The sequence below is a fragment of the Zootoca vivipara genome, chromosome Z2 (assembly GCF_965207765.1).
Source record: "Zootoca vivipara chromosome Z2, rZooViv2.hap1.1, whole genome shotgun sequence".
NCBI classification, from domain to species: Eukaryota; Metazoa; Chordata; class Lepidosauria; order Squamata; family Lacertidae; genus Zootoca; species Zootoca vivipara.
Window position 1 is genome coordinate 863,317 of NC_142585.1, and position 25,390 is coordinate 888,706.

At 48.3% G+C, this 25,390-nt stretch overlaps 2 protein-coding genes across 7 annotated transcripts in view; one reads left to right on the forward strand and one right to left on the reverse strand.

The window, feature by feature from the left end:
• Window positions 1-10,957, reverse strand: part of ZMYM3 (zinc finger MYM-type containing 3) — a 49,387-nt gene extending 38,430 nt beyond the window's left edge. The window contains exon 1 of the mRNA XM_088665108.1: window positions 10,597-10,957. The gene's annotated coding sequence lies outside the window, so the exon portion shown is untranslated. The remainder of the gene's footprint in view (window positions 1-10,596) is intronic.
• Window positions 10,958-11,186: 229 nt separating this feature from the next.
• On the forward strand, window positions 11,187-25,165 carry NONO (non-POU domain containing octamer binding). Of its 6 annotated transcripts, none has more exons than XM_088665115.1 (11): window positions 11,187-11,539; window positions 16,006-16,140; window positions 17,852-18,072; window positions 20,456-20,757; window positions 21,387-21,482; window positions 21,912-22,108; window positions 22,200-22,284; window positions 22,471-22,570; window positions 22,728-22,770; window positions 22,991-23,100; window positions 24,236-25,165. In XM_088665115.1, the coding sequence occupies exons 2-11, from the start codon at window positions 16,014-16,016 to the stop codon at window positions 24,371-24,373; spliced, it is 1,419 nt and encodes a 472-aa protein (XP_088521241.1). In that variant the 5' UTR covers window positions 11,187-11,539; window positions 16,006-16,013; the 3' UTR covers window positions 24,374-25,165. The 6 variants fall into 6 exon arrangements, with proteins under 6 accessions (XP_088521241.1, XP_088521243.1, XP_088521240.1 ...); XM_088665117.1 differs by having other exon boundaries at window positions 17,879-18,072; XM_088665114.1 differs by having other exon boundaries at window positions 11,187-11,535.
• Window positions 25,166-25,390: the final 225 nt, after the last annotated feature.

Here is a 25,390-nt window from a genome sequence, read left to right on the forward strand (position 1 = left end):
GCATGCGCAGATGCACAGATGTGGGGGAAATGCTGCAACAAACATGGGAAAATGGCACTGTGGATTCTTGGCGGCAACATTCCAGAGCTACGCAAACTGCCTTTTGAATTGCAGTGAGGCTTTGTTAGAGCTCTGGCAAGCCCACGGCTCTGCTAAAACAGTTGGGGGGGGGTCTCAATAGGCCCGGAGAAAATTTAACATATCTGCATTAAACAGAGTCCTGGCCCTGTAGAGGCCAACCCCCCCCCCCCTGCACTTCCAAAATGATTCTGTTTTTCACTTGGGGTTTAGTGGCATAAGTGGAAAGTCACATCGCACAGTTGAAATGGATTGGGCACTTCTGCACAACAAACCTGCTTCAAGAACCATTTTTAAACTCCTTAGCTACGGTATTTGCAGTAAGGAAAGTGAGGGGGAAACCAGTGGAAAAAGTAGAATAGCAATTGCTTGTCATGGTGCTGTAATAACATTCCTGACAACAATGAGAATGAAGGCCCAATGCATGGAAGAGACCCATGGAGGGGCATTTTACTATGTGTTGCCCTTGATGGTGCCGCATTTTGGAAGCTGCACCTACAAGCAGCAAGATCTCCCTGGATGTTCCCAAACAGACCACCTGTACTGTTGTGTGATGCCTGCAGGGTGGGTGAGAGAGGTGGGGCAGGCTGGGAAAGTAGGAGCATCATTTACAAGGATGGGATCAGTTAAATAGGATGAAGGAGGCCAAGAGTGAGGAGGTCCAGAGGCCAAATGTGGCCATTCAGGCCTCACTCTATGACCTTTGAACCTCTTCCCAGACCACACTCCCCTATGGCCCCTGCTTCGCACCCTGAATGTTTTGGCCTGACTGGAATGTGTCCTTGATGCTAATAATGCTTTTGGCTTGTCATAACAAAAGACCAGAGAGTTGGGTGAATAAAAACCATCCTGTTCAGAAGAAAATAACAATAACTCATGGCTCCACTCATGTTTACCTCTGACCCTGCCCGCCACTGGCATGTGGCCCTTGGAAGGCTGCCCAGAAAAGAATGCAGCCTTCAGGTCCAATAAAAGATTCCCCAGCATCACAAGGTTGTGAAGCAGGAGGTGGGTGCGAGTAGAGCCATAGGTGGGCAGTAGAGCATGTGCTTTGCATGCAGAAGGTCCAGGTTCAATCCCCAACATCTCCAGAGCAGGCTAGGAAAGTTCATTAGACTGACTTAGTTTTAATCTGTATCCTATTTGAGAGCCAGTGTGGTGTAGTGGTTAGAGCTGTGGGGCGCCACACTGGTGTGGCAGGAGCACAGAATTTTAGGGTTGGAAGGGACTCCAAGGATCATCTAGTCCAACCCCCTGCAATGCAGGAATCTCAGCTAAAGCATCCATGACAGATGGCCCCTCAACATCTGCTTAAAAACCTCCAAGGAAGGAGAGTCCTCCACCTCCTAGGGAAGTACGCTCCACTGTCAAACAGTTCTTATTGTCAAAAAGTTCTTCCTGATGTTTAGTCAGAATCTTTCTTGTAACTTGAAGCCATTGGTTCAGGTCTTACTCTATGGAACAGGAGAAAATAAGTTTGCTCCATCTTCCATGTGACAGTCTTTTAAATATTTGAAGATGGCTAACCTATCTGCTGTCTCTTTCCCAGGCTAAACATGCCAGCTCCCTCAACCGTTCCTCATAAGGATTGGCTTCCAGGCCCTCGATCATCTTAGTTGCACACATTCTAGCTTGTCAACATCCTTAAATTGTGGTGTCCAGAGCTTGACACAGTATTCCAAGTGTGGTCTGACCAAATGTCCTGTACCCTCAGCCTACCTGGCGGCAAGTCCTGCTGGCGTGTACAGTATGTAAAGTCCAACGTTTAACGGTCAGGAAACACAGTCTGAGGGTCAATTCACATAAGAAAAGTCCAAAGTCCAGCAGTCAGGAAACGCAGTCCAGAGTCAAAGCACAGCCCTGTGGAGACCCCAGACCATCCAAGCCGAGGTCCATCAACATCGGCAGTGCAGCAGACCCAGAACCTCAGCTCTGCTTCCCTTTTATACCTTGCATGTTGACTGCAGCATCTGGGCTGGATGAGGTAGGTGACCCTCACCTGTTCTGAGCCTACTGTAGCTGAGGAAAACCCACCTGAGCTATGGGCTCTTGCCTGTCTCAGCCTCCCGGAGCAAAACCTCCCACTGTTCCCTATGTCTCAGAGTCCACCTTGATCATGGAGACAGGGGCTCTCTGGCTCTGATGAAGGGTCCTGTTCTTCTGGTCCCTGCACAATGACCCCCATCTCCTCGCCATCCTCTGTTATCCTGTGTGCACTTCCCATGACCCCAACTTTTCCATTCCCATCCCCAGCTTGCCCCAGTGGGTCCCGGTCATGGTTACACCCCTCACCAGGATCCTCTTCCCACTGTCCTGCCAGTTCATGACATCAAGGCAGAATAGAGTGGTACTATTACTTCCCTTCATCTGGACACTATACTTCTGTTGATGCAGTCAAGAATAGCCTTTTTGCTGCTACATCACACTGTAGACTCGTGTTCAGCTTGTGGTCCACCAAGACCTCTAGATCCTTTTCACATGTACTACTGGCAAGTCAAGTGTCCCCCATCTTATATTTGTGCAGCTGCTTCTTCCTGCCTAAGTGTAGAACCTTACATTTGTCCCTTTTGAAATTCATTTTGCTAGTTTGGGCCCAGTTTTCCAATCTGTTAAAGTCATCTGAATCCCAGATCTATCTTCTGTGGCACTAGAAAGGATGGCAAGCATGGCAGGAAGATTTAAGCACAATCAAAGAAACATTTAAACATTTCAGTGCAGTGTAGTATCAAAATTTTTTTTATAATTTGCGGAATATGGATAGATATCTTTTATCTTAGAGTTGGAAGGTACTCCAAGGGGTCATCTAGTCCAACCCCCAGCATTTCAGGAATCTCAGCTAAAGCATCCATGACAGATGGCCACCCAACCTCTGCTTAAAAAAACTTCAAAGAAGGAGAGTCCATCACCTCTCATGAGAGTCTGATCCACTGCAGAACAGCTCTTGCTGTCAGAAAGTTTATCCTAATAAATCAAATTTTATTAATTTGATTTATTACCAGCTGCCACCATAAGCTCTCAGGGCAGGTCACAACAATTTAAAATGCAACATGGGGGGAAACCCCCACTAATTTAAAACAAATTACGATCGCAAGACCAGGGTGCCTCCTGAAAAATATATCTCAAGCGCCAAAGGCCAAGGAAAAACAGCAAGTCTTCAGCATACAATTAAAACTGCAGTGCTGGTTCCAGATACACCTCTGTCAGGAAGGAGTTCCACAACTTTGGGGATGCCGCAGAGAACATCCTGCAGCAGAACTACGTGCAATCCTAACCCTCTATCCATTGGGATGAGTGAGTTGGGATGTGGCAGGTGCCCAGCTCAGACAGATTTGGCCATGTTTAAGTCCCTAATCACCTCTTAGCCAAAGGGATACGTAGGTGTGACTTCTCCATCCCAGATTAGCTGGGGCCGAGCTGAGTGAGCCGAGTCTGGTGAATCTTAAGCAAGGCCGGCACTTTCACGGGGCAAGGTGAAGCAACTTGCCTCAGGTGGCAGATTGTTTTTTTTAAAACAACAACAAAACAAAACCATTTTTATTAAAGATTTCATCATTTACAAAAATACATGCATTGTCTCTTTTTTCAAGTTGTGTTTTCTACAGATCAGTTTCATTTGTTTTGTGAGAGATTAGTGTTGCATGCCTGTTGTCTTTGTCCATGGAGTTTTCTTGGCAGGGATACTGGAGTGGCTTGCCAGTTCCTTCTCCAAGTGGATCACGTTTAGTCAAAACTCTCCACTATGACCTGTCCATCTTGGGTGGCCCTGCATGGCATAGCTCATAGCTTCTCTGAGTTATTCAAGCCCCTTCACCACGACAAGGCATTGATCCATGAAGGGATCAATACTTTGGCCACCTCATGAGAAGAGAAGACTCCCTGGAAATGACCCTGATGTTGGGAAAGATTGAGGGCACAAGGAGAAGGGGACGACAGAGGATGAGATGGTTGGACAGTGTTCTCGAAGCTACGAACATGAGTTTGACCAAACTGCGGGAGGCAGTGCAAGACAGGAGTGCCTGGCGTGCTATGGTCCATGGGGTCACGAAGAGTCGGACACGACTAAACGACTAAACAACAACAACAACAAGTGTTGCATGCAGTATTTCTACTTAGTGTATGTGTGGGGTTTTGTGGCAGCAGTGTAGGTGTACCTGTGGGCGAGAGTCAATTGTGGTGGCAGGGCTGGCAGTAGTACAGGGGCAGGCAGGAGGCCCATATTCTGCAGGGGGGCAGTTTGCCAATAGCTATGAAACATCCTGCCCCCACCCCCACCCCAAGGGCATATGATATGAAAAACACATGCCCTTTGCTTCTCAATTTGATATTTTTACATGGTTTTGTATGTTTCCTGGTTTATGACTTGCCGTTACTTTTATTGATTATAGTTTAGTAATTCTTTATTGCAATTGATAAGTGTAAACTGTTTAGGTATTATTTGCTGCTATTTAATTTTACTGTTTACTATTAGATTCTAATGTATTATTGAATATTGATTCATTTGATAGAAGTTGTTTATTTTAAAGACATTGCGAGTTTTTTGTACTGGATCAGGCTGTTATCATTAATGTTTGACATATTATTATGTTTTTATATATGTTGGAAGCCGCCCAGAGTGGCTGGGAGTTAGGGAACTGGCTCCTATGCCTATTCAGCTTGGTCACCTGGTGCAAATTCCACCAGCAAAGAAGGATGCTACAGATCAAAGCACACAATAGAAGTCAGTGGGGAGAGTCCAATCCTCAGAAATCAGACCCAGACTCACCTGCCAGCCCCACCTACACTGTTCTGAAAGAGCGCAGGATGTAACTCTTGGGCAATTGCACAGCAGCAGAAAATAAAACTGACGGTGATGTACCCTCGGTTTGCTTCACTTCTTCCTCCCCTGCACACTGTCTCATGAGCCCCTTGAGTAGGGACCCAGAGTTTAGGAGAGGGGCTCAGCCTCAGGGCACCTGATTAAAGGCACTTTGCACTTGAGGAACATGGGGTGCTTTGAGCACTTGTTCCCTCACCCTGCTGCAAATTAGATGTATGCAGGGTCAAATCTTTCCCAGTGGAGGCTCAAGTCAATCTGGTGGAATATGAGCTCCAGTTTCCTCTGCCTGTGTGAAGTGCTCCCTGCCTTCTGTTCATTCACTATTGCCACGTGCAGTCCCTCTCCATCTGGGTGAATGGCCACCGGTTATCGTAGATATCAATGAGGAGTTCAAGGCTTCCACCACAGGAAGCTGCAATACTTGATTCTGGCATGGGTGGGACCAGAGTTGTTGTTGTTTAGTCATTTAGTCGTGTCCGACTCTTCGTGACCCCATGGACCAGAGGGCCCCCTGCAAAAAGACAAGGAGCTCACACTTCCACAATGCTGTATTCCTGTGGTAGCATTCACGGTTATATTTTTTTCAGAGATCTTAACATGTAGGACACACACAACCCATCCACCTATAAATATATTAAATATTCCTTTTCTATGCCCCCAGCCCCGATTTTTTTTTTTTTTGGTACTGCTACTGGCATTCACACAACTCTTTATCCTGGCTTTTGACACTTGATACTCATATTTTAGGACCCATGGTGCACCTGCATCAGCAAGAAATAGGAAAAACATTTTCTGGCTACGGAGGGGGGACTCTGTTCCAATAGTATTGCAATAAATATCAGGCATACTAGCCGCTTTCCTTCCCCTTTACTCGGTTTCAGGATCTCTTTAATGCCAACCCATGGAGGATTTTCAGAGATCTATGTGGGTCTTTTGAAAGCAGGGAGAAATTGCATTGGCAATAATTCTCCCTGATATTTTTCCTATTTCATGCATAACTGGATGTCTTCATCTGCAGCAAAACATGCCTCTCCAGTATTGGTCCCTGCAGCCACAGCAAGTGCTGTAACTCTTCAACAGTTGGACTTCAACCCCAATGGGGCACTCTTACATTGTCTCCTGAGACAGACAGATGCTAACCAACCAGCCAATTTATACTTGTGATTTTAAGTTGTGTTAAGTATAGCATTGTGTTTCAACTGTTGTAACCTGTCCTGGGGACTTGGGGTGCTGAGCAGGTAAAATTAATAAATCTTAACAATAATAATTCATTGGAAAGGCTATGGGCCCAAAGACAAGTTATGGCAGCTGCCGGACGATGTGCAGACAACTCTTCATTTTATGGGTGCTTTCCAGAGAAGCTCAAGTCTTAGGACTTGTGTGGGGTGTTTGGAGTATTAGGGCAGGGGCAGTATCTCTGGTGGGGGACACATCGTACTGCTTCCAGGGTAGTTTGTCCACCTTTGGTCCCCACCCTGCACTCAGCTCTCACCTGGGGCTCTGATAAGTTGTCAGCATGCAACAGCGGCCACACCAGGTGAGGGGAGCCAATGGGTCTCAAGTCCTTGGTGAGTTACCCTGCAAGCGAAGACAGGCTCCAGCTGAGTGAATAGACAAGTTCAATAGGGGGCCAAGTGGTCAAGAAGGCAGTTTCTGCATGTAGAGGGAAGTGAGGGGCAGATGGGGCTCATCCACCTGGGAAGATTGAAGATATTGGAGAAGAAAAACTCTGGCCCTAAACCTTCATTGTCTTGTGGGATATCTTTGGGAGAAGAAAAGGCTAAGGAGTAAAGCTACAGAAATCTGGAGTCCCTAAGGTGGGTTGGATGGCACCTTGTAGGCCTCCTCCTGCAGCCCAGCTGGTGTCAAACATCTTGCTCTGCTTTTCTTTGGACCACATAATTGAGGCCAAAAAGGGGGGGGGTCTTGTCATCTGGGCAGCCCAGGACCTCCAGACACTACCCAGGCTTGTGCCCTGCAGAGAGAGGGAGACTTGCAGGGGACACCTGGACAAGGGGGTGATGTCATGAGTCCTGTGGAGACCTCTTGGTAGGACTGGCCAGAGTGGGAGGAGGACTGGGATGAGAATGGAACTGGGAGGGACTGGATCCCAGGGAGGGGGCCAAGCAGGCTGGAAGACATCGAGGGGAGGGGCCAAGTGGACAGTCATGGGAATAGCCCACCTCAATGCTACTGGTCACCCCATGCACTGGGTGTCCAGTACAGTAAGAGCCTTTCCCCTCCAGGAAACAGAGCAGACAGTGAGCTGGCCTTGTGGAGCCTGCCTCCATCACCAAGGATACAGAGGCTGCTCTGGTGCAACTGATCTGCTGAAAGGGGTGCCAGCTTGCTTTCCCAGTCCTGTGACTCAGAACCACCACCACATAAACAACTGTGATCTTCAGAAAGGGACCTTGGGGAAATGTCAAGTGCTGGGGGCTTCTTGACACCTTACCATGTGCTTAGCCTGTGCTGCACCTGTCCATCTGAATGCTTGTCACCTGGCTGCTCATGTATCCCACTTTTATTGCCTTGTGAGTCAGTGGGTGTGAAGTGTGGGAAAAATCCATGAAGGCACAATTTTTAGTGGACTTTTATGTTGTTACTGTAGCACTATGCAATAATACAGCACTTTGCAATAATGCACTATGCAATAATACAGCACTTTGGAAATAAAAGTGTTGGGAGCCCAGGTATCGCATCCTCCAACGGGGGCCAGGACAGAGCACTGCAGTTGCTCTGCGCACTGCAGCTGGTCATCAGGCTTCAAGAGTGCTGGTGGTGCCAGTGCTGGTGGGACTGTTGCAAAAGTGCAATGGCCGAGGCAAATACGCTATCCATGGGCATATTTAACATAATGCATGTTATGTTCATTAACAACCCCTGGAGGGGTCTGGCTATTCTTTGCAAACCAGGATGGAGAGGTAAGACCATGTCCTGCAAAGCCCTGCTGGAATCCAACTGGCTGGTTACTTCCACCTAGCATTGGTAGCCCTGGGTTCAAATTATGCCTGTCCCTTCTCCTTCAGAAGTGCTGGCTGTCACGAAGTTGAGAAGAGAGTGAGCCCCAGCAACCTCCTGTTTAATGGAGACATTATTATTATTATTATTTGTTGTTGTTGTTGTTGTTGCTGAGTTTATCTTATCCAAGGCAACAGAAAGCATTTTACAACCACCCAACCAATGGGGAAAGGAATGAATGAATGATGAAAACAGTGGTACCTCTACTTACGAATGTTTCTACTTACGAATAGAGCTCCGTCCGCCATCTTGGATGCGGTTTAGATAGGATTTTTTCTACTTACGAATTTTTAGATAGGGTTGCTTCTACTTACGAATTTTTTTCTCCCAATGCATTCCTATGGGATTTGACTTACACATTTTTTCGACTTACAAATGTGCGTTCGGAACGCATTAAATTCGTAAGTAGAGGTACCACTGTAAATGGATACATACTTTTTATTGACTTTTTTGGGGGGGAAGCATACACAAGCTTAATATTACACTAAAGCTTATTAAGCAGAATGAAACAACAGCACAATCTTAAGTACTTGTAAAAATGATGGCTACAGATGCTCTTACTCCCGTTTTTAGCTTGTAACAATTCAGTGTATTTTCCAGTGTAATGGGGAGAGGATTGGAAGGTATCCCATATTCTGAAGCCACTAAAATATTGAAGTCCTTAGTGAGTTGTGCAGCATGCCGCTAGGCACAGATCCCTGGAAATAAGTCAGACCAATAAGCAAAACTCATTATGTGCATTTCTCACCTCATCACATCAGTAGATGTGCATATTAATTTATTACACAAGCCTCTAGATGTCTACCCAGAAGTAAGCCCACTGTGTTCAATTAGGCTTATTCCTAGCTTGGGTTTTCTTCAATCAGCCACATCAATTGTGATGTTTGAGACTGCTTTATTTAGTCTCAACAACAATGGCCGCTGGGGAACTCACAAAAGTGGGATTCACAGGCCTAAAAATTACACAGATGTTCCCTCACCTTAGCTTTACACATGTGTAGAAAGTAACTCACATTCTCAGAGGAAAAAGCCAGCCTGCATTATCAGAGCTGAAGAATTGTCAGGCAGAAGTACCAGGTGCCTTATCTCAAGGCCGAGTTTTCCCAGCACAAACATCCTTGACATTTTCTCAATAATGTTAGGTAAGCAGACTCTCCTAACAATATCCTGCCACATGCTTTTTAAAGACATCTCTTCACATACAGGCTGTCTATCAAAACACAGAATCATAGACTCATAAAAAAAGTAGAGTTGGAAGGGACCCTGAGGATCATTTAGTCCTACCCCCTAAAAATGCAGGAATATGCAGCTGTTCCATAGGGGGACTGCATCTGCATCCTTGGCATTATCAGCACCATGCTGTACCCAACGGAGCTATTACAGTCACTTTTGGGGTTTTTTCTACGTCTTTGTTTTTGTTTATACTCTGTAGTAACTTTCCTACTACAACATACTGTGAGATTTGTGAAGAAACATGCTCCAGTGTACAATAGCAATCCCACACAACAACTTGGAAATAGGCCAGGCTGAACACATGCCTTAAGGTAAAGGGACCCCTGACCATTAGGTCCAGTCGTGACCAACTCTGGGGTTGCGGTGCACATCTCGCATTATTGGCCTTCCAGGTCGTGTGGCCAGAGAAGCACACGGAAACGCCGATTACCTTCCTGCTGTAGCGGTTCCTATTTATCTACTTGCACTTTGACATGCTTTCTGCCAACTGCTAGGTTGGCAGGAGCTGGGACCGAGCAACGGGAACTCACCTTGTCGGGGGATTCGAACTGCCGACCTTCTGATGGAACACATGCCTTACTTCCAAGTAAACACTTGCTGCATTTTACACATTATTACTTTAAAGGTGGGAAGACGTTGCTCTAGCAGGAGTCCTTGCACTGCTGGCGCATCGGGTTAGCTGAATCCATCCATCCATATTGAATTATGCATTCCCTTTTATTATAACTGCATTTATGCAAGTGTTCCAATTTTTGTATTATATATGATGATAAGTATAGGCATACATTGTTATGTTCTAGGGAAGACAGGGCGGTGTAGTGGTTAGAGTGACGGACCAGGACCTGGGAGACCAGGGTCTGAATCCCCACTTGAACATGAAGTTCATTGGGTATGACCTTGGGCCACTCAGCCTAACCTACCTCATAGGGTTGCTGTTGGGACTGAGAGCGGTGTGAACCACCATGATATCCTTGGAGGAAAAAGTGGAATATAGATGCAATGAATATTGGGTTGTAAACCACCTTCCCAAAACCATCATAGGGACGCAGGTGGCGATGTGGGTTAAACAGGGCCCAGGGCTTGCCTATCAGAAGGTTGGCTAGGTCGGCGGATCAATTCCCTGCAACAGGGTGAGCTCCCGTTGCTTGGTCCCAGCTCCTGCCAACCTAGCAGTTCGAAAGCACGTCAAAATGCAAGTAGATAAATAGGTACTGCTCCAGCGGGAAGGTAAACGGCGTTTCCATGAGCTGCTCTGGTTCGCCAGAAGCGGCCTAGTCATGCTGTCCACACAACCTGGAAGCTGTGCGCCGGCTCCCTCAGCCAATAACGCATGAGCGCTGCAACCCCAGAGTCGGTCACGACTGGACCTAATGGTCAGGGGTCCCTTTACCTTTACTGTTTTGCTTGCTACTATTTCATGCATTTTTGAGTTTTTAAACCGCACTTACCTCCCTCTTAAGTGGGAAAAAATAATGCACAGGATCGGTGCGCACAATCCTATTGCCAAACCCAGCACATTTTTGCAGCTGCTCCTGGACATCATGTGGACAAGAGTTCCACCCACGCTTATGCACAGTACGTATTTGAACATGCATAGCTTTAAAGGCAGGGGCTTTAACGCAAGAGCGCGCTCCAGCGCCCCCTGCAGACCGACCCGAATCCGCGGCGCTGCCGCTTTAAGGAACAGCGCTTTTTTCTACCGCGCCTGCGCAGGGCCCCGCGGCGCCATCCCGCCGCTCGTTCCTCATTTCCAGCCACCCACTGCCTCCCCTTTTCCTGCCCCCTTTGTCCCTTTCTCGCCTCTCACCCAAACCTTGCTGTGGGATAGAGGCACAGAGAGGGGGGGGAACCTAAAACGCACCTCAGTCCGCCATTGGCTGCCGTTTGCGCGGGCTGCCGGGTGGGGGAGGAGCGCGGCCAATAGGACGCGCGAGGGCCCGCCCCTGCCCAGGCGAACGCCTCCGACCGGCGTCGCCAGTGGCCACTCAGCGCGAGCCCGCCGGAGCCCTGTCGGCCAATCAGCTCGGCGGAAGAGGGCGGGTCGAGCGCAGCAAGCACGAGCGAACGGTTTCCGGCCGCGCGCGCCTTTCCTCCTCCCCCCGCTTCTTTTTGGCTGCCCCCCCTCTTCTTCCTCCCCCGTTTCTCTCAGCGGCTTTTCCTGAGGTGAGGAGGCCGAGGCTGCCTGGCAGGCCGGCCGGCGAGCGAACAGGCGAGGCGTTTGCGAGCCGAGGTTCGGCTGAGGGACGAGGCGGGGGCGGAGGAGAAGAAAGGCACCTGCCGGCAAAGGCGGACAAATCTAGGCCGGGGCTTCTGTAGCGCCTCTGGGCCTCTTCGCCGCCGCCTGAAGTGAAGGAAGAAGCAGCCGCGGGCCGGGCAGGAGCGAACGAGTGAGTGAGTGAGCGAGCGAGCGCATGCGCGGCCTACCTCCCCTTCACCGCCTGGTCTGGGAGTCCCCCACCCCTTGTCCCTCTTCTCGCCCCGTCCAACTCTCTCTTCAGGGGTGTGGAAGAAGTCGGCGCTACCTCCTCCCTGTCCCGATTGCCGGGCTAAGTACCCGAGGGATCCGTTCGGACCCGACTCCCCCGGTTCCGAGGAAAGGAGGTCCGTCGGCGAAGTCTCGTGCGCGGCGAGGGGACGCAGCCTCCGGGTTGGGACCGCGGAAGCATCTCGGGGGGGGGGGAGACAGGCTGTCCGCTGCCCTTCTCTGGGTTCTCGGGGCGGATGGGGCCGGCGGGAAAGCTTTCGGAGGTAGTAGTAGTAAGGTGGGGCGGAGTGCGTGTGTATTGGGGGGGGGGCTATGGGTTTGCCTGCTTCTTGTTTTCATTATGTATTTGGGGGCTTTGTTCAGCGACCCGTCCTGAGGTTTCCGCGGAGTAGTGGCATCGCCTCCCGGAATCGGAGGCAACGTCTTTATGAAGGAGCCAGTTTGCTGGAGGGTTGCTGTTTGCGGGCGGCGGCGGTGTGGGGAGTAGGGGACCGCTTTCTTGGGGATGCCTGACCCAGCAGGGCTTTTTGTTCGTTGACTCCTTCGTGTTGCTAGCGCTGCCTTTGTCAGCCTGGAGCCCCCCTGGGTGTTTCCGGGCAGCTGCTCCCGTAGAGGCGAGTCAGTACACCTGAGGGCGGTTGTAGCCCGAAACCACCTGCAGGGGAATCGCTTTGGCAAAATTTGCCTGGCCTGGCAGCACCCAGTGAAATGGTGTTGTGGGAGATTCAGCACATGCAAAAGGACTTCTCTTAACATATCTCTATAGTGAAACTCAGAACTTGGTTGGCATTAAGATGTTATGAATGTTGCTGAGGTAGGTGGCGTCAGATGAGGAATGGGAAAACTCGTGAAGGAGGAGATATGTGGCATTGGTCATTAGCAATAATAAGCTGTGTATTATTTCCAGGACCAGAGGCAGTATGCCTATTGGATGCCAGTTGCTGGGGAACAATAGTGGGAGAGGGTTGTTGGCTTTTGAGCTTCCCAGAGGTATCTCGTTCCACGATGCTGGTCCAGCAGGGCTCTTCTTGTGTGCCACACAAGGTGACTTTGGACCTGCTTGAGATATGGCCAATCAACCCAAGCTGCTGTTTTCTGCTGTCTGGACTGCAGCTGTTGGCCTGCTTGGCTTGGTGCTGGATGGGATCAATTTGGATGGTCCGCCCCCGCCACTTAATGGATCCAAATGGTTTCCAGAGAGGGATAGGGGATATTTTATCCCATGTTGATGGCCTTTCAGCTGATTCCCTGGTGGCCCGCTGGAATGCAGAGTTAACCAGGGCTGTTGACTGTCTGACTCGGAAGCTCCCTCTCCAATTGCATGGAGCCCAGATAGCCCCGTGGTTTTCTCCAGAGCTGAGGGCGATGAAACAATCACTGCAAATAATGTTTGACCGAACACGGGTTAGCGATCATCATTGAGCCTACCAAGCATCAGCGAAGAGGACCTTCTTCACGGTCTATTGCATCTGCAGAAAACAGCAGCAGAAGACTCTTTCAGGTGGTTCACAGTCTACTGGAACCACCTTTGCCATTGGGGCCTGGTAAGGACCCCCCAAGATCTCCTGCAATGATTTTGCAAAGTTTTTTGCAGATAAAATTGCTCAGATTCAGACAGAGGTAGACTCCACTGTGGGAGCAGGGCTGGGGCGGGAGAGTGCTAGACTCCTGTCTAGTCAAGTTGCATAGGATCAACTCCAATCTGTTACCTCTGAGGATGTGGACAGGCTGCTTGGATGAGCCTGGCTCATAAAAGTGACCTGGGAAGGGCTGGGCAATGGGCTCCATGGGGTGGTGAATGCTTTCCTCTGTGAGGGAGCCTTCCCAGACCCACCGAAAGAGCCAGTTATTAAATTGCTTCTTATAAAACCATTTTTGGGCCTGGCCAATATGGCCAAATATCACCCAGTCTCAAATCTTCCATTCTTGGGCAAGGTAATTGAGCGGGTTGTTGCTGAACAACTCAAGGCACGCCTGGAGGATGCGGACCATGTGGATCTCTTCCATTCGGGATTCAGGCCTCATCATGGAACTGAAGCTGCCTTGGTCGTGCTGTTCGATGAGCTGTTTCCTAGTTCTTCTGGATCTCTCAGTGGCCTTTGATACCATCGACCATGACATCCTTCTGAACCGTCTAGAGAAGCTGGGGGCACTGTTATACCATGGCTCTGCTCCTTCCTCCTGGGCCGTGTTCAGAAAGTGGTGGTGGGGGATGAGTGTTCAGACCCCTGGGCTCTCACTTGTCGGGTGCCTCAGGGTTCCGTCCTCTCCCCCATGCTTTTTAACATCTATATGAAACTACTGGGAGGGATCATCGGGGTTTGGGCTGGGTGTCCATCAATATGCAGATGATACCCAGCTCTACCTAACGGAACCAGTGAAAGCGGTGAATGTCCTGTGTGAGTGTCTGGAGATGGTTGGAGAATGGATGGTGACTAACAGATTGAGGTTGAATCCTGACAAGACAGAAGTACTGTTTGGGGGGGACGGGGTGGGCAGGTGTGATGGACTCCCTGGTCCTGAATGGGGTAACTGTGCCTCTGAAGGACCATGTGCGCAGATTGGGAGTCATTTTGGACTCACAGCTGTTCGATACTGTGTCCAGGGCAGCTGTCTATCAGCTCCATCTGGTATGCAGGCTGGGACCCTACCTGCCCGCAGACTGTCTCACCAGAGTGGTGCATGCTCTAGTTATCTCCCGCTTGGACCACTGCAATGCGCTCTACGTGGGGCTAACTTTGAAGGTGACCCAGAAACTAATCCAGAATGTGGCAGCTAGGCTGGTGACTGGGAGTGGCAGCCGAGACCATATAACACTGGTTGTGAAAGACCTACATTGGCTCCCAGTACGTTTTCGAGCACAATTCAAAGTGTTGATGCTGACCTTTAAAGCCCTAAAAGGCCTCGGCCCAAGATACCTGAAGGAGCATCTCCACCCCCATCGCTCAGCCTGGACACTGAGGTCCAGCTCCAAGGGCCTTCTGGCGTTTCCCTCACTGCAAGAAACGAAATTGCAGGGAACCAGGCAGAGGGCCTTCTTGATAGTGGCGCCTGCCCTGTGGAACGCCCTCCCATCAGATGTCAAGGAAATAAACAGCTACCTGACTTTTAGAAGGGACGCGGGTGGCACTGTTCTAAACCACAGAGCCTAGGGCTTGCCGATCAGAAGGTTGGCAGTTCGAATCCCTGTGAAGAGTGAGCTCCCATTGTTCGGTCCCAGCTCCTGACCACCTAGCACAGGGGTCCCCAGACTTACCGGGCTTCGGGTCGGTGCCCGCCGCGCCTACCGCGCGGCGGGCCAGAGGGCAGTGGAGTGCGCGCGCAGCGGGCCGGAGGGCGGGAGTGTGCGCGCCCATGCGCACACGGTCGGGAAAAAAATCGCCGAAAATCGCTTGTGCGCATGCGTATGGGCCTCCCCCGACCCGGAAGTGCATCGGAAATGACCTCTTCTGGGTCGGGAGAGGCCCATACGCATGCGCACAAAGGATTTTCGGCGATTTTTTGCCGATTTTGAAGATCGCCGCCGCGCCGCGCGCCGTAAGAGCGAGCAGCAGCAGTCGTCGCGGGCCGGATTGGGAGGCCAATTGGGCCGCATCCGGCCCGGGGCCGTAGTTTGGGGTCCCCTGACCTAGCAGTTCGAAAGCACGTCAAGTGCAAGTAGATAAATAGGTACCGCTCCGGCGGGAAGGTAAACAGCGTTTCTGTGCGCTGCTCTGGTTTGCCAGAAGCAGCTTAGTCATGCTGGCCACATGACCCAGAAGCTGTCTGCGGACAAACGCCGGCTTCCTCAGCCTATAGAGCAAGATGAGCGCCGCAACCCCAGGGTCGTCCACGCCTGGACCTAACAGTTGGGGTCCTTTACCTAGACTTTTATAAGACATCTGAGGCAGTCCTGTTTAGGGAAGTTTTTAATGTTTGATGTTTTACCGTGTTTTTAATATTCTGTTGGGAGTCGCCCAAAGTGGATGGGGGAACCCAGCCAAATGGGCGGGGTATAAATAATTTATTATTATTATTAGTGACTTCCCATAGTCTCTAGCCCTATTACTTGAGAGCAGTTCTCAGCTGGTGAAGCCAAGGAGTAAAAGTGGACCCCTCAGCAAGCAAAGCACATATTCTGCCCCTGAGCTCTGAGGCTCCTTCCATATGTGAGCAAACGAAGTTGCCACCCACTGGATTAGATCTGTTAGCGGCTCTCTAGTGTACCAGGCACACAGTCCCCAACCTCCAACTCCATCAGCCAAGATCATTTGTAATAGAAGCTGCCGGTATTTGAACCCCTGATCTTGCGGGAAGAAAAATGTGTGCTCTGACACTGTGGTTGTGGGTTCATTGTACTGTACTTATATTTAATTCTCCCCCCCCCTCCCAGGTTTGAAGATGCAGGGCAACAAGGGCTTCGCCATGGAGAAGCAAAACCACACTCCGAGGAAGCAGCATCAGCACCAACAGCAGCAGCCGCAACAACAACCTCCCCCAGCTAACGGACAGCAGGCCAACAACCAAAGTGAGTGGCAGCTTCCTTGGGTAACATCCACACTGGAGGTGGCGTCCTTTCGTGCAGCACTTCATTTGGGACACAGTTTGAAAAACACAGCACCTGTTCTAATTCTCTTCCACATGGGAAGCTTGCGATTGCACTTTATTTCACCTTTCCTTGTTTATTAAGTGTGAAGTGGCCCTCTGGCTCCTGGGAATTACGCACAAACTGATTGTGAGTGGCCAGTGGAACAAACCCATACAAGTCATTTTGGTATCTTTGGAGATATCATAGTCATATGGTTAGATCCCATATAGATAGTGCAAGGTATTAGTCTTCCTTTGGACCTGGTCTCCACTGTGTGCTCCAAAAATATTCTGTTCAGTGTGCACTTGCAGAAGTCTTTTCAAAGTTACTGTTGGTCAGTTGCATGATTGAATCACATCTTGGTTTGAAAGTCTTAGGCTGGTGAGAACAAGCTCAGTGACACAGAAAGCATATATGAGGTGGGAATTTTTCAACCAGGTCTGGTGTGATTTCTTGCGACTTTAGATAGGTGTTTAACATGTCTGCCTCAGGTCACCAGAGGTTAGTGTTTGTCTTTATTCTTAAAGGGTGTATCCCCCCTTTCCCAATATTAGCATTAACAGCAAATCCCTTCAGCACATGAGGATTGCTTATACTTCAAATCCTTGATGTGACTTGCAAACTAAGCTGGCATAACTTAACGATTTGGTTGCTATTGGCCTAAGAATGCATTATTATTTTTAAATTGCTAGGAGTTCAGAGCTATGTAGGTTACAGTGGTACCTCTGGTTAAGAACTTAATTCGTTCCAGAGGTCCGTTCTTAACCTGAAACTGTTCTTAACCTGAAGCACCCCTTTAGCTAATGGGGCCTCCTGCTGCTGCTGCGCCGCTGGAGCACGATTTCTGTTCGCATCCTGAAGCAAAGTTCTTAACCTGAGGTATTATTTCTGGGTTGGTGGAGTTTGTAACCTGAAGTGTTTGTAACCCAACGTACCACCGTATAGGTATAGCTAAATGGTGGGTGGAGACATGGCTTAGCTTACTTATGCTTCTGTGGCTGATTAGGTTGCTTTCTAAGATGGTTTGCTTCTTTCTGCACTTAATGAACACTAGGGCTTTCTTTCTACAACTGGACTTGGATGCTCGCTTCTTCACTTGCTGCAGCTCCTCTGGCCACTGAGCACTTTCTCACCTCTTAATGCTTGAGTCCTTTTTCCATCACAGCAATATGTGGCCTCCTTCAAACTCCAGAAAGACTGGTGTTGGGCTTTGATTCTGATCAGTCTATTAAGACAATGGGGTAATGTGTTCTAACTAGCATTGCTGTTTGACTGTATCTTGAGTTGCTTCCTCCAGATTGTAAATTTGCACGCTGTATTTGGAGCCCCACTCTCCCATCTGCTGCTGTGTGCTGGAAAGCTTCCTACCAGCACTGTCATGTAAGTGCTGCTAAAAATCTTTGTTTTGGACCTATCGTTCCAGCATTTGCAGTGCTCTGGCTGTCCTGCAGGTGGCTTTGCATTATCAGTCAAGTGGGCCAAGGCTGCTATGGGCCTGACTCTTCAACTCCCAGGGCCTCCGACTTGTGTTGACCTGCAGTTGCTGCTAAAATAGTTAAGACTGGATGTGTGTTGGGAGACTTGGTGAATGTTCTGACCTTTGCGCTCTTCAATGTGTTAACACTCAGTGTTTGTTCCCCCAATTTTGTAGAGCGATTCTGTACCTTATTCCCCTCAGATGAAGGCCTGACAATTGACATGAAGAATTTCCGAAAACCTGGTGAAAAGACCTTCACACAGAGAAGTCGCCTGTTTGTGGGGAACCTGCCCCCTGATATCACAGAAGAAGAGATGAGGAAGCTGTTTGAAAAATATGGGAAGGCTGGAGAAGTCTTCATTCATAAGGACAAAGGTTTTGGCTTTATCAGGCTGGTGAGTGGCTATAGGTGTGCTAAGAATTCCCATGGCTTGGTGGAAGTAGTGCTGCTTTTAATGCTAGCCACGTGGGCTTGAATGGCCAGTGCATGGTTTCATGTTGTGTGTACTGGGAATGCTGCATGTGGCACTTTATTTTGTGGAAGCAGACTCCCGGGTGATGTGTCTGAGTTAGGACTTAGAAAATAATCCTTAATGCCTCTGGTTCTAGAATTTTATGGGGATTGTGAGAAAACCAGTTGCTTACAGGGGGACCTGTGTTTCACTGGCAGAAAGCAGAACGTCTTCCCTAGGGAAGTGATCATTATAGCGTGCAAGTTTAATGGATTATGCTAGTTGATTCCCCGGTAGCTCCAGACTCCTTGGCTGTTCAGTTCTAGCTGAGTTTCACACATGGAACCTCCAGCTGTGTACATAAAGAGATGAAGAAGCTCTTGAGAGCTTTCTTGGTGGCTGCTGTCCATAGGCTTTTGAACTTACAATGCTGGCAGAGCTGGACTGTTAATCTTCTCAGTCTGTGCTTCCAGATTGGTATTTCTAGAACTGAGGAAGAGGAGATGTGCAAACTCTTGATCTTCAACCATACATATGGTGTCAAAGGAATATATCAAAGTGGGAGGGCAATGATGAGCTGGTTTATATTCTGTATTTTTTAAATCAGTTGTTTAAAAAATACAAATGTAAAAAAATTAAATGGCTAATTCAGTGAAGGAAGATGGCCTAGTCTTAAGTACTTGTTACAGTAATTTTATTTAATCAAAACCTTATAATTTAGAAGCATTAAAATAAGGAATGAACAGTACATACATACATAATACATATTGATTGATTGATTGATTGATTGATTGATTGATTGATTGCTGGCTCCCAGGATGGTTATTGTAAGGAAAAGAAAATATTTGGAGGAGTTGGATAAAGATTTATGATCAAATCTGGTCCATAGTAATTGCTAAAAAATTAACTCAGAAAACAAGGTACTGTATATTAGAAGGCCTGTGGATTTAATCTCCTGTGGAATATGCTGCCATTTGAAATTTTTAGTAACTTCATCTACACATGAGATTATGTAAGACCTTAATCGCAACATCTAGTTACTTGTAAACAGAGCAGATTTTTAAAAAGAGCCTGTTACTACTCTCCATAGCAACAACAAGAACAACAACAAGAAGAACTAATAATGGATTATGAATATAATGAATTTTGTATCTGGTTTTCTTTTCTTTGTCCTTGATTTTGGATCTCTCCCAAAGTCTGATGTACTGTATAAAGGGTTTATTTTGCATCCCAGATCCTCTACCCACATACCCTGTTTCCCCTTTTTTAATACGTAGTCATAAAGTAAGCCATGGCAGGGTTTTTAAGCATTTGATAAATATAAGACATACCCCGAAAATAAGCCATACTTCCACGCCGCGGAAACTAACCCCCACAGGCACCTCCACTCACAGAGTCACTCCATGCGGCCGGCACTGCAGGAGCGCGATCATCTGTGAAGCAGCGCTCCAAGACCTCTGCTTAACAGCTGGTCGCGCTCCCACCTTGCTGGCTGCATCCCCATGCTCCGCCTTCTCGTCCACCGCCGTCCCTGTCGCTTCCGTGCTTGCCTCCACTGCTGGGCTCACTGCTTCTTCCTTGCCTGGCCCCGCCAAGGAGCTTGGAGCGCCCTGCAGCAGCGGGTGGAGCGCCTGAGCCAGCGGCCTCCGCCTGGCCCGGCCAAGGAAGCCTGCCGCCCCGCCACCCAGAACCGGTGGCAGCTGTAGCGCTGAGCACTCAAGAGAGCCCACCAGCACCCTGAGCCGTAAGAACTGTACCGGTAATAAAAAAAAATAAGACATCTCACCGAAAGTAAGCCACTCTGTGTTTTTTGGAGGAAAAAAAGTTATAAGACGGTGTCTTAGAAAAGGGGAAACACAGTAGTATTTTCCCACTCTGTTCTGCTAATTGTTGTTACTCCAGTGTTGAGGCTCTAGGAATGCTGTATTTTTAAGAGTAGCTTAGGAGTGTGTGCCCTACATGTCACACATGAAAAGTTCCAGTTGAAAAATCTTGGGCTCATTTCTTCTCTCAAGGCTGTTTGGATCCTGCTCTCCCATGAGTCTCATTCATTCATGACTGATTTTCATCTCTTTTCTCAAGTCCTGGCTATTTGTAATGCCAAAGTGTTATCTTTGCTGGGCTCCCTACACTCTCCACTCCACTCTCTTTGGGAATAAAATTGCTTTTCACATAATATGTGCTTTGTTAGGGAGTGCCCACCCCGTTGTCTCTTCAGGGAGGTGCTTGGTCCAGTAGCAGTGAGCTGGTGGATTATTTACCCACTTGAAATAATTCTGGTGTGGTGGGGTTTAATGGGTGGTGCGTGTGTGTTTTTGGTCTCCAGGAAACTCGGACTCTGGCTGAGATTGCGAAGGTGGAGCTGGACAACATGCCCCTGCGTGGGAAGCAGTTGCGTGTGCGCTTTGCATGCCACAGTGCCTCACTGACTGTCAGGAACCTGCCACAGTTTGTGTCCAATGAGCTGCTGGAGGAGGCCTTCTCAATGTTTGGCCAGGTGGAGAGGGCTGTGGTCATTGTGGATGACAGAGGCAGACCTTCTGGGAAAGGCATTGTAGAATTTTCTGGAAAGCCGGCTGCTAGAAAAGCCCTGGACAGATGTAGTGAGGGTTCCTTCTTGCTAACCACGTAAGTTATTCTAGTTTACTATTCTAAGTACAATAAAAGAAACCAGGTCTTTTGACTTAGGGCGGTGTGTGTGTTACCGGTAGAGGGCAATAAAGAGTGCATTTATTCAGTGGGCGTGAATCTTAAGTGATGTTCTGTATCTGTGTCTACAGAGCTAAATGAAGAAATACAGTATTGCAGTTTTTCTCATCACCAGTCATTGCTTATGTTGAACAGAGCTGGTATAACAAGAACTACAACCAGAAAATTGTGGGCTCTACATTTGGTGCTCATACCAATTATAAGAGATGCTTTTTGAGCACCACAGGACACATGGTTGTTTGCCTAGTCAAACATTATTTGCAAGGTTGGATCAAAGGTATTATGGATTGCTGGCCCACAGCAGAATCTCAGGTTTCTCTTGTGCTGCTTTAGTGCATCTTATCTCTGAACATTGTTTTTCTCCTGAGAGTCCTTATTGGTCCCAGGAGACAGCAGCATTCAGCTTCAGGGAAAGAGTGTTGGTAACTATGCTAAGGAAGGCCCTGATCATGCCTAAGCCTGTACTCTAAGCAAAGGCTGCTGCTAGCTCTTGGATTTTGGCCTTTAAAGAGGCAATTTATTTAGTTGGATACAATTTTCATTCTCAGGTTCCCTCGACCTGTGACTGTGGAGCCCATGGATCAGTATGATGATGAAGAGGGACTGCCAGAAAAACTTGTCATCAAAAACCAACAATATCACAAGTAAGTACCCCGTGGAAGGAGAAGTGGTGCCTTCTTAGGGGAAACAAAGGTTCTTGATGAGTCGCTCAGCTCATCTGCGGACAGTTACATTTTTATGGGAAATACCATTGTTATTGAATTGATTTTTACTGCTTTTCAAGCCGATTTCTATAAAGTGGCTTCCAGAAACATAAAAATGTAACATAAAGTAGCATGCAAGTGTTTTTTCACATTGTTTTGTTGGCTTTTGCTAAGCATAGTGGTAGGATGCTAAAGCAAACTGGACAACTTAGTAGCTATCTAAGCTTGATTCTCGTTCTCAGAAATGTTCATGATGCAAGCTACTCACCTCTAAACTTTACTTTCTGCCTTGACCCCAGTCCTGTGACTCTCACTAACTCAAGTTGCCTTCTCCTAAATGACTGGATATTTTCCACCTTGCCATTGCAGAGAGCGTGAGCAACCTCCCCGTTTTGCACAGCCTGGTTCCTTTGAGTACGAGTATGCTATGCGTTGGAAGGCCCTGATTGAGATGGAGAAGCAGCAGCAAGAGCAAGTGGACCGCAACATCAAAGAAGCACGGGAGAAGCTGGAGATGGAAATGGAGGCAGCTCGTCATGAGCATCAGGTCATGCTCATGAGGCAAGGTGAGAAGCAGAATGGCGAAGGCTTTGCAGTTTGCTGGGAGCAGGTAGTGCAGGCACCCTGACCTGTCACCCCTGTGGATGTTTTTTCTAGACTTAATGAGGCGCCAGGAAGAACTCAGGAGAATGGAGGAGCTGCACAACCAGGAGGTGCAGAAGCGTAAACAACTGGAACTCAGGTGAGCAGGGAATGAGTCATGCCTGTCTGTGAATTTACTTGACTTGTGCTGGTAATTGGTAAGACTATGTAGGGGCAAGGCTGTTGCCAGGAAGAGTCCGAGAGCATCAGTAGCTTGTGCATAAGCAAGTCTGAATTGTTTGATAGCTTTCCAATTGGTGTGACTATATGGGAGCCTTCCTTGCAGGCAAGAGGAGGAACGCAGGCGCCGTGAGGAAGAGATGAGGAGGCAGCAGGAAGAGATGATGAGGCGGCAAGAAGGATTTAAGGGGCCCTTCCCTGATGCGGTAGGGGACTTTGTTCACCTGGTGTGGTGGTGAGGGTCAGTTTCTACAGTTCATACAATTTCTAACCCCTTCTGGCCTGGGCAGTAGCACAAAGAAGCTTCATGCCAGAAGGGGGTGTCGGGATGTTGTCTGAGGCAAGCTTGTCTGTCTGTTTCAGAGGGAGCCTCCAGATATGCGAATGGGACAGATGGGTATGGGAGGTAAGCTGCAAGTGGTTTTTCCTCTCCTGTAAATGTTTTGGGTTGGGTTGTGCTTTCTGTGTGGTGGCTGCAGGTTCCTAAGTCAGCAGGTAGCTGAGCTCTGGGTGGGCCATGGGTGCTATTCACCAGCAGGAATATGTTTAGTAAGGGAGCTGAGCTTTCAGTGGCCACTTAACCCTCAGGGGTATACAAACCAAGAGGCCTCCTTGCTTTTCCTCAGGTGCGATAGGCATGAACAACCGAGGGACAATGGGAGCTACCAGTGTTCCGGCAGGGCCACCACCTGCAGCTGGTCCTGGGCCAATGATTCCTGATGGAGCCATGGGAATGGTAAGGTCAACCAAGTGCAATTAGGCAGGATTTGGCTGGGAGGGTGGGTTGCAAAACCCTTGATCTAGGCAAGGATCTGCATGAGCATCTTCTCTCTTTGTAAGTTGATTTGAATCGGCTAGCCAGCTAGCTATATAATTCAACTAATAACTTGGCAGGGGGCTGAAGCAAAGAAGCTAAGCCATGTGTTCCCCCTTTTCCTAACTTTGCAGCTGTGCATTTGTTGGGTGGATGAACCTCACTGGGGTGGGTTCCTAGCATTGTTTCCCTGTGCCACAAGACCTGGCCTTTTTGGGTGGCTCCCTAACACCACAAGGCTACTAAGCAGTAAAATCTCTTTTGTCTTGACTGGTGGATTGGAGAAGCTAATCGAATTTTCATGTCTCAAACACATTGCGAAAACAGTGTCAGGCAGGGTAGCTGATGAGGTACCCGCCTTCTGGGCATGCTTGTATAAGAACAAGGCAGAAGGCCCAAGTAGGTGTGCACTTAAGTGGTCCAGTACAGAAGTTTTCATCAGCTACTAGTGTGGGTGTCCTGGAGAAGTTGTATTGCTGCTGAAGTAGTATGTTTTTAAACGAGAAAAACATCCTGAGCGAGTTTTACTTAGAATGGCAGCCTATAATTTTTTTAAATAAATAAAGCTGCATTGAGTGCAGAGTGGGGTGGCTTCCTGTGTTTAGAGCAGCTGTGGAGGCTGAAGGCACTTACTCTTTTTCATGCCTTGCCTGCGCATTGCCATCATGCCAGTGCCTTCGGATGACTCAAACGGATAGTGCCATGTTGGTGGCATTGGTACCCTTGCATGCCTCTAGTTGTACCCAACTATCCCGTCTCCTTGTGTTGCTCTGTACTCAGTTTTGGAGACTGAAAAGCATTTTTATTCCAATCTTTGCAAAAAAAAAAAGACATGACAGAAAATGAAAAGGGATTGGAAGTCAGAGAGAACTCAGGTGCTGTTGCTTTGGTGCACAGTTTAATAAGTGCTTCCTAAGCCCTCTTGGGCCTTGGTGGTTCTCCCATAATGGCTATTGGTGGATGAGGGATGGAGGATGCATGGGGTCTGTACAGTTGCTGCCAGTCTTGAGGGATGTTTCTAACCCAAGCTTCTTTCCCTCCTCACTTTTTCCTTAAGACTCCACCGCCACCCGCTGATCGCTTTGGCCAGGGCGCTGCAATGGAAGGACTTGGAACTATGGGAGGAAACACGCCGGGATTCAACAGAGGAGCTCCTGGGGGGGACTTTGGCCCAAACAAGCGTCGCCGATACTAAGGGGAGGGAGGCGTGTCCAGTGTCTTGCCCATTCCATCGGGACAACCCTTAGGGGCTTCCCTTGGGCATCCGGGGTCTGGCCATGGCAAAAGGGCACCCAGCCAGATTTGTAAAGGGTTTAGTCGATGCCACAAGGTGCATTCCTGCAAAATGCAATGTGAAAATTGATCCCAGGAGGCTTTACTAGCTGTGTAGTGTGAGAGGTCAGGTTAGGACCTTGATGTCTCTCCCATTCCCAAGCACCACAACACAGGTTCAGCCCCCAGCTAACTCAGCTGCCATTGGAGGCCTGTTCTGCCTTCAGGCAGCTCTCTGGATATATTTTTCCAGGGCAGTAGAGCAGGGCCTGTGAGTCTGTAAATGTCTGTAGCTTCAAACGACTTATCATGTGGGGGACGGGGGAATAGTTTTTTTAAAGAATAAACTTTTAGCTTTTTACTTTTCTCCTCTGGACCATTTTTTCCTTTATTGTAGCTCGCTGGTGCAGCCAGGAGGGCCAGGTTAGTGGTGGTGGTGATATGGAGATGACTTATTCAATGTGTTGTACCATTTTAAAAAAACAAAACTTTTTTTTTTTACTGGTAGAAAAGTACAATCTATTGGACAAATTAAAGTTTCCTGTTGAAGATTCAAGTTGAAGCAATTGTTCGTATAACCCTAACTTTGCCTGTCTTGTGTAGAAGTATGAGACTTTCTTTATGTGAACCTGAGTTGTAATCGTCCACTAACAGGTTGAGTTTGTCTGAAGATTGTTACAGGAATGCATTATTAAAAGGAATTTTAAGCCTTTTTCATCTTGTGTGGCATCTCCTTGTGTATTTCTGGGTTTTGGTCACTAGAGGGAGAGCCCGTTTCCTCCTTTCTGCATCTCTTGGAAGTGGCAGCCAGATTTCTACTTTTTCTGAGAAGGCCTGAGACACACTGTGCTTGAAGATACCACCACTCTTTCCCCCAGTGTTCTCTTCCTCTAGCAGTGAAGCTGATATATCTAGTGTATATCCCACAAAGTAGCTTGGT

Coding starts and splice junctions, on each gene's coding strand:
- NONO (XM_088665112.1), top strand. CDS start 11,560: ATGCGCGGCCTACCTCCCCTTCACCGCCTGGTCTGGGAGTCCCCCACC. Junction 20,758..21,386: donor GGTTCCTTCTTGCTAACCAC/GTAAGTTATTCT, acceptor TTTCATTCTCAG/GTTCCCTCGACCTGTGACTG. Junction 22,285..22,470: donor CGTAAACAACTGGAACTCAG/GTGAGCAGGGAA, acceptor CCTTCCTTGCAG/GCAAGAGGAGGAACGCAGGC.